At 34.6% G+C, this 12,931-nt stretch overlaps 1 protein-coding gene across 3 annotated transcripts; it reads left to right on the forward strand.

Moving 5' to 3' along the window:
• The first annotated feature begins 3,565 nt into the window (after positions 1 to 3,565).
• On the forward strand, positions 3,566 to 12,677 carry LOC103722012. 3 transcript variants are annotated; one of them, XR_001880440.3, is made up of 6 exons: positions 3,566 to 3,802; positions 8,002 to 8,120; positions 8,939 to 9,124; positions 9,289 to 9,328; positions 11,772 to 11,842; positions 12,338 to 12,677. XR_001880440.3 is itself a non-coding variant. In XM_008812430.3 (5 exons), exons 2-5 carry the CDS (start codon positions 8,118 to 8,120, stop codon positions 12,397 to 12,399), a joined length of 291 nt encoding a protein of 96 aa, XP_008810652.1. In that variant the 5' UTR covers positions 3,571 to 3,802; positions 8,002 to 8,117; the 3' UTR covers positions 12,400 to 12,677. The 3 variants fall into 3 exon arrangements, 2 of the variants coding, with proteins under 2 accessions (XP_038978672.1, XP_008810652.1); XM_008812430.3 differs by lacking the exon at positions 11,772 to 11,842 and having other exon boundaries at positions 3,571 to 3,802; XM_039122744.1 differs by lacking the exons at positions 8,002 to 8,120; positions 11,772 to 11,842 and having other exon boundaries at positions 3,568 to 3,802.
• The last annotated feature ends 254 nt before the right edge of the window (positions 12,678 to 12,931 follow it).

The raw sequence follows: 12,931 nt of genomic DNA on the forward strand, positions 1-12,931 counted from the left end.
CCTATGGTAGTAAAAAGGCAACAAGCATCAACCATCACTATGAGTGGAGGACATAGATTGCAATCACCAAATTAAATATTTATTTTTATTTTTGTATATATAAGTGAAATTATACTCTATAAAGAATCTCTACGATAATCAATCCAATGCATATTTTATTTTTTTTAGTTTTACCATACTAGTAGTTTTACCTTATGAGTAGCTACACATTAGATTGCTACAATAGCTCAGTAATGCATCTTTATCGCAACTCAGCGCTACATCCTTATTATATCTCAATGCTAAATTTGTATCCAATCTATCTCCTTCGAATAATGGTGTGGCAATGGTAAAAGTCCTTGAAGGTTAAGGCATCTGGATCCATATTACTCATTATCCTCCATTCAATCCCCATCTTAATCTTTTCGATTGATCAAATACCGGTGGCAAGCTTGCACATGCCAACTTCGTTGCCGTTAGGACTTGACGCCATTCTCGACCAACCGAGTTCTCTAAGATCTCTAATTAAAAATGTTTCTTTTACTGAAAAATTGATAAGGAGAAGCAGAACTTCGGGCTTTCTTAGTGGGCAGCAGTCATTGGCTGGTTGAAGAATTGCAGTAACCAAGAAAGCACTTAGCATCCATCCCTCTTTCATGTGAGGTATCTCGTGCAATAAAACCATATATCTATTTTTTCTCATTTCTACCATGAGGCTAATTAGGCTGCCAACTAGATATCCAATTTTATAGCCTAAGACAGTGGGGCGAATAGTTGTAGGAAAAATGTACCTAAAGAGTTAGTTAGATAAAGTCAGGACGGATGACAAGGGAGTCTTGTATTCTTGAAGAGTGTAAAACTTTCACTTAAATATTCGAAAAAAGAAAGTTTTAGATTAGTTCCTCAAAAAATTTCATATATATACAATATTAGTCTTTATGTTTTCATGTTTATGTAAAAATTCTTATAAAGTTCTCGGTTTGTGAATCACTCCTTCCTCTAGTTTTCATTAATAAAACCCTAGATAAGGTTAACAAGGATTATATAATGACAAATATTGCTTTGGATTTAACTGCAGATGAGGCTTGGGACTCGATCTTTCTTGCTTATTTTGCTTTCTTTTCACTTGGGACTTGGCTACTTGAAGACCAAGATGGGCTCAAATTCAGGAATCGATCCAGTATGATAATTAGGGGCAATTTTTCTAGAAATACAAAATTAATACCCTTAGAACAATATGAGCAGAATATTCAATTATTATGCACTTAATCTATGCTGAGGGACATATATGTAAGCAAGAAGTTACAAGATTTCAAGCATTAAAACGTGAATATTAAAAAGACAAGAATTAATATGCAAATATAGAAGATCTTGGGTTAAAACTTTTTAAAAGAAAAAAGATGGATGATTAATGTCTTATCTTAAAATTACACCATCTTTTTTCCTTTCATGAGAAAATCTAGGCAAAAAGAATATGACAATATCAAGCCTTTGTGACATTCCAAGTCTTCAACCTGGACCATCTCAATTTGCTCAAAAGTTCTTAATTATAACGTGGAAGTATTTTACATGAGTTCCTTGATGGCATGGAGCAGTGAATTCTCTACGGTCTAAGTTATAAGAAATTTTGCATGCACATGGTTATTTTTAGTTATCATTTGATGTCTTGATCTTGTGCAACTAGGTGAAAAACTAATATCTTATGAGATTAACTATTTTATCCTTTTTCAAATGTATCTACATCTGAGAAAAAAAATATGCAAAAAATATATAGTTTATTTCGAGAAAAGATCTCTATACATTCAAATTTGCTTGCCATTTAAAATTATATATTTTTATTTTGTGAACAGCGTATTCAATAAGAACAACATTGCTTTCCCATTGACATCCACTACTTTTCATTATAACATCTAAAGATGACCAATTTAGTGGTCAAAAAATAATGATTATAATCAAGAACAACAATTTGGGATGGGTTTACATAGTGGTCCATTAGCTAACTAGCAAAGCATTCCCAGTCTTTTACAGCTACATGGCTAAAGAAATTTCTATAGCAATCCCAGAGCACCACTTTTGTATGATAGAGTAGAACTGGAACTGATATTCCTCGAAATTGATATCTACTAACGAGGCAAATCGACCAATGAAAGCTCACCACCTAGTGCGGACTGACCATTCAAAGCTTGCTATATGACTAATCCAAAAAACATGCAGAAAGTAGTCTGCATTTTACACTCTCCCCCAGCTGGCAATAATTTGATCGTGATCAATAACTGTTTTCTAACAAACACAACACTCGAGCAAATCCCCACGACCGAGAAGAGCGGGCGTGATTTACGGGCAAGCATATATTATTTGTTATCATATCAATCAATGTATAGCCTTGAGCTACTTGGCGGCAGGCTCCAACCCTGAGCTACTTGGCGGCGGGCTCCAGCCCTCGCCTATATGTTGTGTTCTCCAAAGCCCTTTAGGTAAGTTTGCTTTTGACTCTCTTACGCTGCCTCTCTGTTTCTCTCAGATCTTTTTCTGCTCCTTGAGAGTCATGTCTAACTTACGTATTGGAGGATCCCCATTGGCCATGCTCTGATGCATAGACTTTTTTGTTTTTATTATTTTAGGTCGGAGCTAGCATCTACTAGCTAAAGTCGCTCCTCCACCATCCAACACTAGCTCATAAGTGCTTGACATTGGGATCATTGCCAATTCAGCACAGTGGCCACCGGACCAGCGATAAGGAGGCGTGCAACAATTCCATCCAATCTCTTTGATCCAGATGATAGACGAGCCGAGATCCCAGCAAGCCTATTAACTTAGCCCTTGGGTCAAATCTATTCCTAGCGACAATAAGAACTCAACATAACTGAAGTAAAGAAATGAAGCTATCAATAAATCTTCTTTCATATGTATGCTCTATTTGAAGATTACTGATAATTTGCAGTCTTATTTGGAAATGCAGGGTAGATGCAAATGTAATTGGAGAATTGTAAATGGAACTATTAGTTATTCTTCATTTCACATGTTCTATATAGATACTGTAAAACAAGCTGCAGTCTATATGGAAATATTAGTGGAACTATTAACTCAAGAAATAACATTTAGTAATTCTTCGTTCCATATGTTACATATAATTTAGTATGCGCAACAAAATCATACTTATCATTTTTAATCGTGTCTCTAAATGAACTTTGTAAATAGAAGTTTAGTCGAAATCCTCTAGCAAGTACAACCAGCAATTTTGACTTTTCATACTTCCATCATTTGCAATCCATATGTAAAACAAAGAATATAGATCTAAATGTAATTAAAATACCAGTGAGAAAGTTGTTACTAATTGGATTACCATTATCTAACACCCCTCGTTTTCTTTCCTAGCTCACCAATCCCCTGTGACGGTCAAAAATTGATGTGACGCATGGGATTACTTCGTACACGTCATGGTTCCATATACACACACACACACACACACACGCGTATTTATATGTATATGTATGTATATATGTATGTATATATATGTACGTATACACCCACACACACATACATACATACATACATACATACATACATATACATCCTCAGAGCACAAATCCCTCGTTGGAGTACAAAATTATTCAGGTTTACCGATCTTGACGACGCCCGTCTCTCGTCTCTTCCAAGCTTCCTCCCCGATCTCCATCGCGGCCTCTCTCCTATCTATCCCATCTTATCGCGAACCCAAGACCTAGGTTTCCATCTCCTCTCTCCTATCTATCCCATCAGATCTGGAAGCCAAGACCTAGAGTTCCATCTCCTCCAAGCTTACGGGTTCTCCGATCGCTCTAAGGTCTCTTCTCTCTCTCCCAGCCTCGTTTCGATTTCTTTCATCTTTTCCCTTTAATTTTTGCCAATGGTTGTTGGGAAATTATGTTATTTTGGCGTGCAGAAAGTCTTCCATCTACTTGCATTTGTTGTGGATTACATTTTTTTTTTGTTATTTTCGGCATTCAAATTTTTGCGATAATTGGATATATTTTGTGGCGCTGATTGTTTTAATTCATCTATGTGTTCTGCTGCTGTCATTGTTCTAATGATCGCTAGAAATTTGTGGTTTACAATTAATCCTTGTTCCAAATTTTGACGGTGATTTTTTAGCAAAAAGAGATTGGATGGTGTTTGTTCTTTGTAAGTGGTTGATGGAATCATTATCCTCTCCACCAATTTGCGGAGTGGTTGGATTGTTTGCCTAGATTTTGGCAATGGCCTTTCTTGCTGCGCGGAAGAAGATTGATGTCAATAATTCTCCTTGAAGATTGAGTTCCTTCGAAGAACATAAATGACAAATTAATGTAGGTTGCCAATAAGCATTGTACTGAATGACTTAATAATAATAGTAATGGTGGTGTGTATCAAGATTTGAGAAAATGGAAGCAACTTCTATTAAGCAACAAACATCAGCGTTCCATGTGGAAAACTTTGTTGATATGCTTTAAATGTCTGTCTCCATCTCTTGAAAGGCTTATCATAGACAATGCCTATAAAAGCTGCGGTATCAATCATCACATTGGGTGACTGGAACCGAGAAAAACTGAGATCTTGGTTTATCTCAGCTTGAGATGGCAGGCAGGGAAATTTGAGCAGGATGGAGACTTTCAGATGTATTGGCTGATATATTGAACTAGAAAAAGGAAAAAATGTTGGTCTATTATGTTTCTACTATTTGTGCATGATCCTCATCATAGGAGTCTACATCATACCTGGTATTATAGCTCTTCTTATAAAATCATGAACATTGTATTGAGAGATCTTGCCATGAGGAGAAGTGCAAAACTTGAAGCTGTCATTGCAAATGCCAAGAGTGTCCAATTCAAGAAATCATGTTATGATTAGGATCCAGCCCCTTCATCTTTGGTTCCACAAAATTCCCAAAAAGTCAAGTTGGAATATAAGTGTTAGGTTACAAGCGGAATGGAGATAATTCATGTGTTGTGTTTTCCCACATACATAGTGGATAAGATGAACTAAATATGGATTGGGAGGCATTTAGTCACGAAGCACCAGTTCCTAATTTCTTTCTTTACTGGGTTGTCAAGGATCAGGTGTTCTGTGATATCATTTCCATGATAACCACACACCTGTTGTCAAGAAACTCATGGTTGTTTGGTTGAAGGTTGGAACATAGTGTTTAAGCTAACACATATACCATATGATATGAAGGCTGAAAGTATACTTTTTTGATGAACAAGCTAACTGATCATGAACGTGAACATGAAAATTTTGCTTTGGCTTAGCAATCATCTATGTATCACCAGAGAAAGAGATACATGGACCTTATCCAGGGTGGTTAGAGGGGCCACATGTAAATATGGTAATCTCAGGCTGAACTACATGCAACAGAAGTGATGACACAGTCATCTACAGTGAGAACTTTTGGCTTCATGTGCTTTCATAAATATCAGAGAAGGTCCATGGTCCATCAAATTAGGGATCCATTATAATCTTGGTAGATTATAGAAGAAATTTAGTTAATCAATCAATTTTATTATCTAAAGGACATTAAGAAATACACTCTGATCTTCTCTTTCAAATTTCTTCATTTTTTCCTTTTTATTGAGATTTAGAAGCGATTTAGAGATGCCATGTATTATTTCTTTGCTTCATAGGAGTCCTTTCTAACAAGTGGTTTGCTTCTTTGTGTTATGACGAGGATAGAGTGGCTATTATGTAAATAGATTGGCAGTTGAAGAGGATAGAGTTTTTTGTAAGGTTTTCTATGAGGTTTAAGTGGCTACCATTCTTCTTCTTCTTCTTCTTTTCTAGCCTTTCCTGAGATTGCCAGCTGTTCTTCACAAACCTGTCAAAAAACCAGGTAATAGTCCATAAATAAACCCTTGCCAATGCTCATAAATTGACCTATAAATGCTAGTTCCGTCCCTTATCGATCATGGCCCCCTAAGGAAACAACAAAACCTTTCCATGATCCTCAAACAAAAGTTGTGCATCTGTCTATATCTGTTGGTAGATTTCTGGAAAACAGATGTATAAAACTTCCAATAAATCTGGTAATCCAGATTAGCCTTAACATCACCTGTAAAAAAATTTTAATAGGGATGAAAAAGGGTCAGATATTACCCAACCGAATTCATTGCCGTATCTAGTTCGGATTAGATTTGGATAAAATCTTTGTATTCAATTAGATTTGGATACAGATCCTTATATATGCTTTTTTTTTTTCAGATATTGGGTATGGATTCGTACATTGGGTTTCTACGAATTTGGATATTAAGTTTTTTTTTTTTTTTGATATTGGATACAGATTGGATATCCGGTTAAAAAAGTCTACAAGCATCTATAATAGGAAAAATTTCTGTGAAAACTTATACAATGGATCGGACCCAAGACCTTTTGAATTTTTGCCTACCACTCAACCACCATGGCAGCATTCACTTCTAGTACATAGTTATGGTTTATCGTACTTAATCAAAATTTGTTCACATTATAAAATATGGTCATCTCAAATATGTTTATGGTATTTCATATTTTATTAATTAATTATTTCATGAAAATTCAATTATCTTCTTCTTGAGAAAAAATTTAAAATGATAACTTCATTTTATTCTATATAATATTTTAAAAATATTTTTGTTTAAAATATTTAAAAATATTACTTAGTTCAACATAGTCCTATGTATATATATTTTAAAAGTTCTTTAAAATAGATAGTTCATGATTCTTTTTATTCATGCTACAATTTAAAAGTAAAAATGGTATTTAATATAGAAAACTTTTAATACTTATATCATACATTATTTAAATAGTTTTAATTTTTAATATATTTTTAACACAAATCAGGTTGGATTAGTGATCCAAACCTTTGGTCAAATTGGTTTCTATGCAAGTTTAAAATTATGTCTTAGACCATCACCTGGTTATAGTGCATTGCTTGTAATCTTGATAGTGGATTTCGTACTTGTCCTTTATAATTATGTCATTTATTTATTTTTTCATAGAATTTCATTTGACAAAATTCGATTTATATTCAAATAATATCCGGCTTATATCTCTATTCGGATAGAGAAAATATAGATACATCTAATATCTGACTTGTGTCTATTTTCATCTAAAACAAATATAGATAAGCTTAATATCTGATTCGTATCTATATCCATTTTGAACAAATATGGATACCAATCTTGGTATCCGTTTAATATCCGAATCCGTATCGATCTGAAAAATATGGTTACAAATGTGGATAAACTAATATCCTATTCGTTTTCACCCTAGATTCTAATCAGTAAGAGGTCACATCACACTGTTAGTGTAGTTGTTTTTGGTGGCTGAGCTGGGCTTTTGGTGCAGTGCTGATGCTGAAGGTTGGTTTCAGGCATAACTGTCTTATTTTTTTGTTATATACTTCGTCAATGGTGAGATAGATGGATTGATGCTTTTAAAAATGGTCAACTTTAAAGGGAAGGATCGTCATTTTAGTGAGCAGTGGAAGGTGATGGGAGTGTACTAGTGTTACAGCTAAAAATGTCTTGAATGGCCTGCATTACTTGTTAAGTGTTTTCCAAAGGTAAATTTTGGCGAGAATATATATTTTGCAGCAGGCCACCAGCAGAGAATGCAAAAGGAATTGGGAATGGTCCAAAGAACAAACATCTGGTTATTAATTTCATTCCCCCTTTTCTCTACCTATATGTTTCTATTTAGGTTTTTGTGTGTACACATGAAAACTTGTAATCTTTTCTATGGAAGCAATTATTTGATTAGTTTGTCAAATTTTTGTCAAATTATATGATATTTTGTACAAAAAGAGATCATTTTTATGTCTCTCATTTTTGTAAAGAAATGATATGTTGGTGATCTATTGGGTTTGCAAAGAATTGTTCTTTTGACTTCCCTTCCCATGTCTAAAATTAAAAGATTTAAAAATAATTAGTTGTACATATTGCTATAGTTGATTCTCATGTCATCTTGCAACACTGGAAATAGTATATCATATTATGGATGTTTCTCATATGTTCTCTATAATCTATGATGCAGATTTTACGTTACAGCTTGTCTAGCAGTAGCCTGACCAGGACAATCAGCTTATCTGCTTAGCTGTTTGTATCAGAAGTTAAAATATATTTAATTTTCCTTGCAGCTGTCTTTTGAAAATGGTATCTACTGATCTTCACATACTCCTACTTTACTTTTATTTGCTGGCATGTGTAAATCGTGATGAATAACTGATGCAGCATATCCTCAACCATGTTCCATATCAGTGTGTTCCATGTCTACATTTAACAATAGATTTTCTTTCTCAGCACTTCTTTTTTATATATTAAGCCACATGTTACTTTCTATTAAATGTTCCAAAACTCAACTTTTTAGTGCTTATTTCATTCTAAAATGCATATGGCTCATCTCTCTTCGTCTTCTTTCTTTTCCGCAAGGCATAATTTGGTAGAAAGGAGGAACCTACTTGAACTAGGTAGGACGTTTTTCTTTTAAGCTTAAAGAATATGCTGGCTGTTAGTAAACCAGTTCTTAAGTGCTAGAACCAACATGTGGAGCTAGTTGTCCAAGTACAAAGGATATACATATATATCCATACATACATACATACATACATATATATATATATATGTATGTATGTATGTATGTATGTATTAATTATATTATATTGTAAATGTATGAAGCTAAAATAATGGATGTGATATTGGAGGAAGGTTTGGTAATTCTGTGAAGGATTGAGTTATACTGCTCTAGGAGGGGTTAAAATAAGTTCTTTACTATGTTTTTGAGGAAAAAGAAAAATGTTATGTTGAGCTTGCTCCCATGAGCAGAACTAGTTATCTGACTTTTAACAGGTTTGTTTCGTTGGGCTACTTATTTTATAACTCTGTTAATGTAGTTTACTGGCAACATTGGTCTTCTCTATCCAGTGTCTTCTCTTTAGCAGTTTCATTATAATGCTGCCCTTTATATGATTCAGGCTATGTATATTCGTGTAAAGCGCAACAAGACAACCTACTTTGTGCAGTGTGATCCAACTGAGACAACTTTAGACATTAAGCAGAAATTGCAAACTTTGATTGATCAACCAAGCAATAATCAGCGTTTAACCTTGGCATCAACTAATGATGTCTTAGATGATTCAAAGACATTAGCTGAACAGAAGGTAATTGTATTCAAAAAAGACAGTCTGACCTCACTCCAAATTTGATTGTTTTACAAGCATCCTTCTTTCCCTGATTGATGCTTTTCATAAATTGATTATTGTTTCGTAGAAAAACAACAGGACAAGCAAAGTTCGTTAATTTCTTTTTATTAATCTATTTGTAGGTCGAGAATGATGCTGTTGTGGCATTGACTCTCAGAAAAGGTTTTGTTCTTCTTCTGCTCTGTTTATATTTATTAAAATCTTGATTCTATTGATGACCAACATTTACATGCAAAGTATTGCAATGACTAACTTGTATGACCTAACTGATCTGTTTATCATGTGAATTTATTTGGATTTGCTATGCGTAATTGCATGTCATTTTAAAATGTTAGATAAAGCTTATTAGCTATCTTGCGGCTATTCTCTAGCTTTTTACCCTTTATATTAACTGCATTTCCAAGGCCTTTCTGCTCCCATATTTAGTTTCTTCTAGGTCTGCGATCCTCATCGGAATTTTCTACAACTCCTTTTGCTTCAATCTATTAGATATTCTTTATCATTTGCTGTGTTTTCTATCACTTGACTTTCCCCTGCTGGGTTCAGATCTGTTAGGTAATCATCTCTGAAAGAAAAATGTTTGGCATCTTTCTTTGCTGCACATGCATATCAACAGTGCTCCCACCTGTCTTACACTCAAGCACCTGCTATTTGCCAAATTTGATGACAACATCCCTGCTTTCATCAGTCCATGCTGAGTTTTATGTCAAGGCAGTATACAAAAGTGATATTCCCCTCTTTTGATGCAATAAAATTGTTAAAAGCGGGATCTCAACTGTTTATCTGGACTTTTTAGGCTTTTTGCTTGTAATAAATTTGCTTGGCTAAGGGTATGAACAAGGGCCTAGTATGGCTATTGTTTAGTCACAAAGATACAAGTGCGCACTAGCAATTTTGATCGGTTGATCTCTGCTATATTTTCACATGAGACTGCTCAACATTAGGTGATTTAATCGTAATCAAATCTATCTTGCATTTCTTGACTTATGGTTTTATTAGGTTCTCTAGGATGTTTTCTGAATTGCTTCAGATTGCTGGACAAGTCAACTTAGTGCAGATTTATCAGAGTTCTGAAAGATAGGGCTCTAGTAGTAGTCTCAGCCAAAAAAGGGGAAAGGAAAGAAACAAAAAGAAAAAGGAGGAGGTGATGTTGCTGAAGGAATTAGTACTTTAGGAAGGTTTTGCAACTTTAGTTGAGTGTACAGAAAATCAAAGTTAGATCGAAGCTTTACACCTATATCAGCAAAGCAAGAATTTGAGATGGTCGTAAGTCGTAACAATCTTCTGGATGGTTTCAGATTGCTGGACAGGTCAGATTTTTTTAAGAGTTCTAAGCAGGGAACTTGACTGCAGATGAAAGATGGGGCTATATTAGTAGCTTCTTACAAGATAGAGAGGCTATATTTTTGAAGAATGAATTCATTTTTTAGGAGGCTATGATAGAAACTATTTGGGCTAGGGTTTGCAACTAACTTGTATGGTTACCTTCATGCATTTGCCTGCATATGTTAAGTGCTTTGTTGTGAGACTCAACCATCAAGGTATTAACTTCATTCTTTTATATAAGTAGAATTGCATACTTAAGAGTTTGCTTAAGATATTTTGTGTTAAAACCTAATATCTTGTTAGACGTTTTATCTTTTTTTATTTTTTAATCCCTCCTGCAAGCTGTTCTTTGACTCAACAAGTCATTGCAAAGTGCTAGTCCCTATCATTAAGTCTTGATTGGGTCCACACATGTAGCATATTGGATGAAAGGCAAACACTTCAGCAAGAATGCTCAACATAGTATGCATTCTCAATTTAGCAAAACCAATTCAGATATCCATATTTTAAGACTTTATTTGCTTTACTCGACTGTTTTCATTGATAATGAATTTGTTCTTCAGAAAAAGGGGTTTATCAAATGTTTCCTCTTTAAGCAAAGTTCCTGAATATGAAAGATGCCGAGGAAATGGATTTAGTGCTCCATGGGCTGGAATACAGTCTGGAATACTATCCAGAGAAGCTAATTGTATGCAATAATAAGTTATATGAAAGGAACTGCTTGCTATACTTCCCTTCGTAAGATAGTTACAAATTGAATGTCCCACACTGCATGTAGTTAATGTTCCTTTTGTGATACTGTAGAATTGGGAGCCCATGTAAGGCCCATGACAGATGCTAATATAATAATTTTCTTAATCCTTAGGAGAGACAAGTTACATCTATCAATAATTTAGTCAAAGCTACATTATAAAGCATAGTGCGGTTTCAACCAGTGTAGTGTGTTGTTAGGCATGAGTTATAACTGGATTAAGAAGATCAACATTGCGCATTCATACACAAGTTACAACTGATGCTCTTTATGGATGCATTTTGCCGAGTCTGTTACCTTTATTTTTGTTTTGGTGCCTAAGAAGCGGAGAGGACAATTCTCTTACAAGTGTCTTTTTGTCTTTCCTTTAGACATGTTAGGAATAAGGACAAAAATAACTCTTAAGATGTTCTTATTTGATTCTGTTATTTTTGTGAGAGCTTGAGATACTCTAGTTTGCATTGAGGGAAAAGATGACATTAGATTGACAAATGGCTACCATGTACTCCTATATTCTTTAGAGTTTAGAGTTCTAAGAGTAACTGAAGATGATACGAGGACAGCAGGCTGCATCTCAAAAATTTGGTCAAAGCACAACGGTATGAGAGTTACCCTTCAGTCATCAATTCACAGATTTTTTTTTTTTAAATATTAACTCTGGTTTCATTCTTTTATTATTTATCTTAAATGGCAGTTCCAAAAAACATATTTCTATGTCAAAAAAACATATTCGTAGGGAAATGGAGGGAAAAAGGTGCAGCATTGTATTTAGAGAACTTTGTTATGCATTATAGTTTATGGTTGCTGTAGGCAGAAAAAGAGAATGACAGGTATAAGAAGACGTGGATGTCAGTACTAGTTAAATGAAACTGTTTATTGAAATGTTTAATAAATGAAGCTTTAGCATATTTGAGATCATCTCTTTTAGAACAAAAGAGTGGCCTTTTGTGATTCTTTGATAGCTAGGATACATTATAATGCTTTCCCACCTCGTTTCTAATGTCATTTAAATTTGCAAGTTCTTGTTTTGTACTATACTTTTTCCACGATTTTTTTGTCAACTAGATATGTAATGATCTGTTTTCTTTTCTCAGATGACAATGAGTTTGAGGAAGTGTACATTGCACAACCAGAAGTCTTGAAGTCATTCTCTTGATGCAGAGAATGGCAGGGAACCATTTGCTTGAAACTTCTCATATCTGTAATCTCTTAATGTGACAAATCCTGTGCACCAGAAACGGAGATCCGTTTTCACCTACATGTAGTTTTCAATTGTGCTCTTCTGTGGATCTACTATTATATACTTGAGTCCTGATAGTGTTTGCTACAAAGTGAAGCATAGCAAAGTTCACCTCAGGAGCTGTGTTCTTCCATGTTTTGCTGCCATAGTATATCAATCTATTATTAAGAAATCATATTGCCCTTTTGTGATAATCTTCATATTTGACTAGTGGTATGGACTGTAAGGATACCTAGTTTTCCATTATTCAGTTGGTCACGGATTTTGGTGGGGTGCACGGTTAGGAGATGATGGAAGGCGCTGCGAGGGTTCTGCTTTGTCGTTCTTGTGATTTGTCGATGATCTGAGACTCGTTGATCTCTGCAAATTTCCTGACATGTTTAATTATCATACATTACATGATGATCATGTCATATTGGTGCACCAAAGGAGTTCGCATCCCCTGCTA

Source organism: Phoenix dactylifera, unplaced genomic scaffold (genome assembly GCF_009389715.1).
Source record: "Phoenix dactylifera cultivar Barhee BC4 unplaced genomic scaffold, palm_55x_up_171113_PBpolish2nd_filt_p 001716F, whole genome shotgun sequence".
Taxonomy (NCBI): Eukaryota; Viridiplantae; Streptophyta; class Magnoliopsida; order Arecales; family Arecaceae; genus Phoenix; species Phoenix dactylifera.

What these genes read in the sequence shown, in the direction of transcription:
- LOC103722012 (XM_008812430.3), top strand. An exon ending in AGACATTAGCTGAACAGAAG is followed by an intron (nt 9,125 to 9,288) that starts GTAATTGTATTC and finishes ATCTATTTGTAG; the next exon opens with GTCGAGAATGATGCTGTTGT. An exon ending in GGCATTGACTCTCAGAAAAG is followed by an intron (nt 9,329 to 12,337) that starts GTTTTGTTCTTC and finishes TTCTTTTCTCAG; the next exon opens with ATGACAATGAGTTTGAGGAA.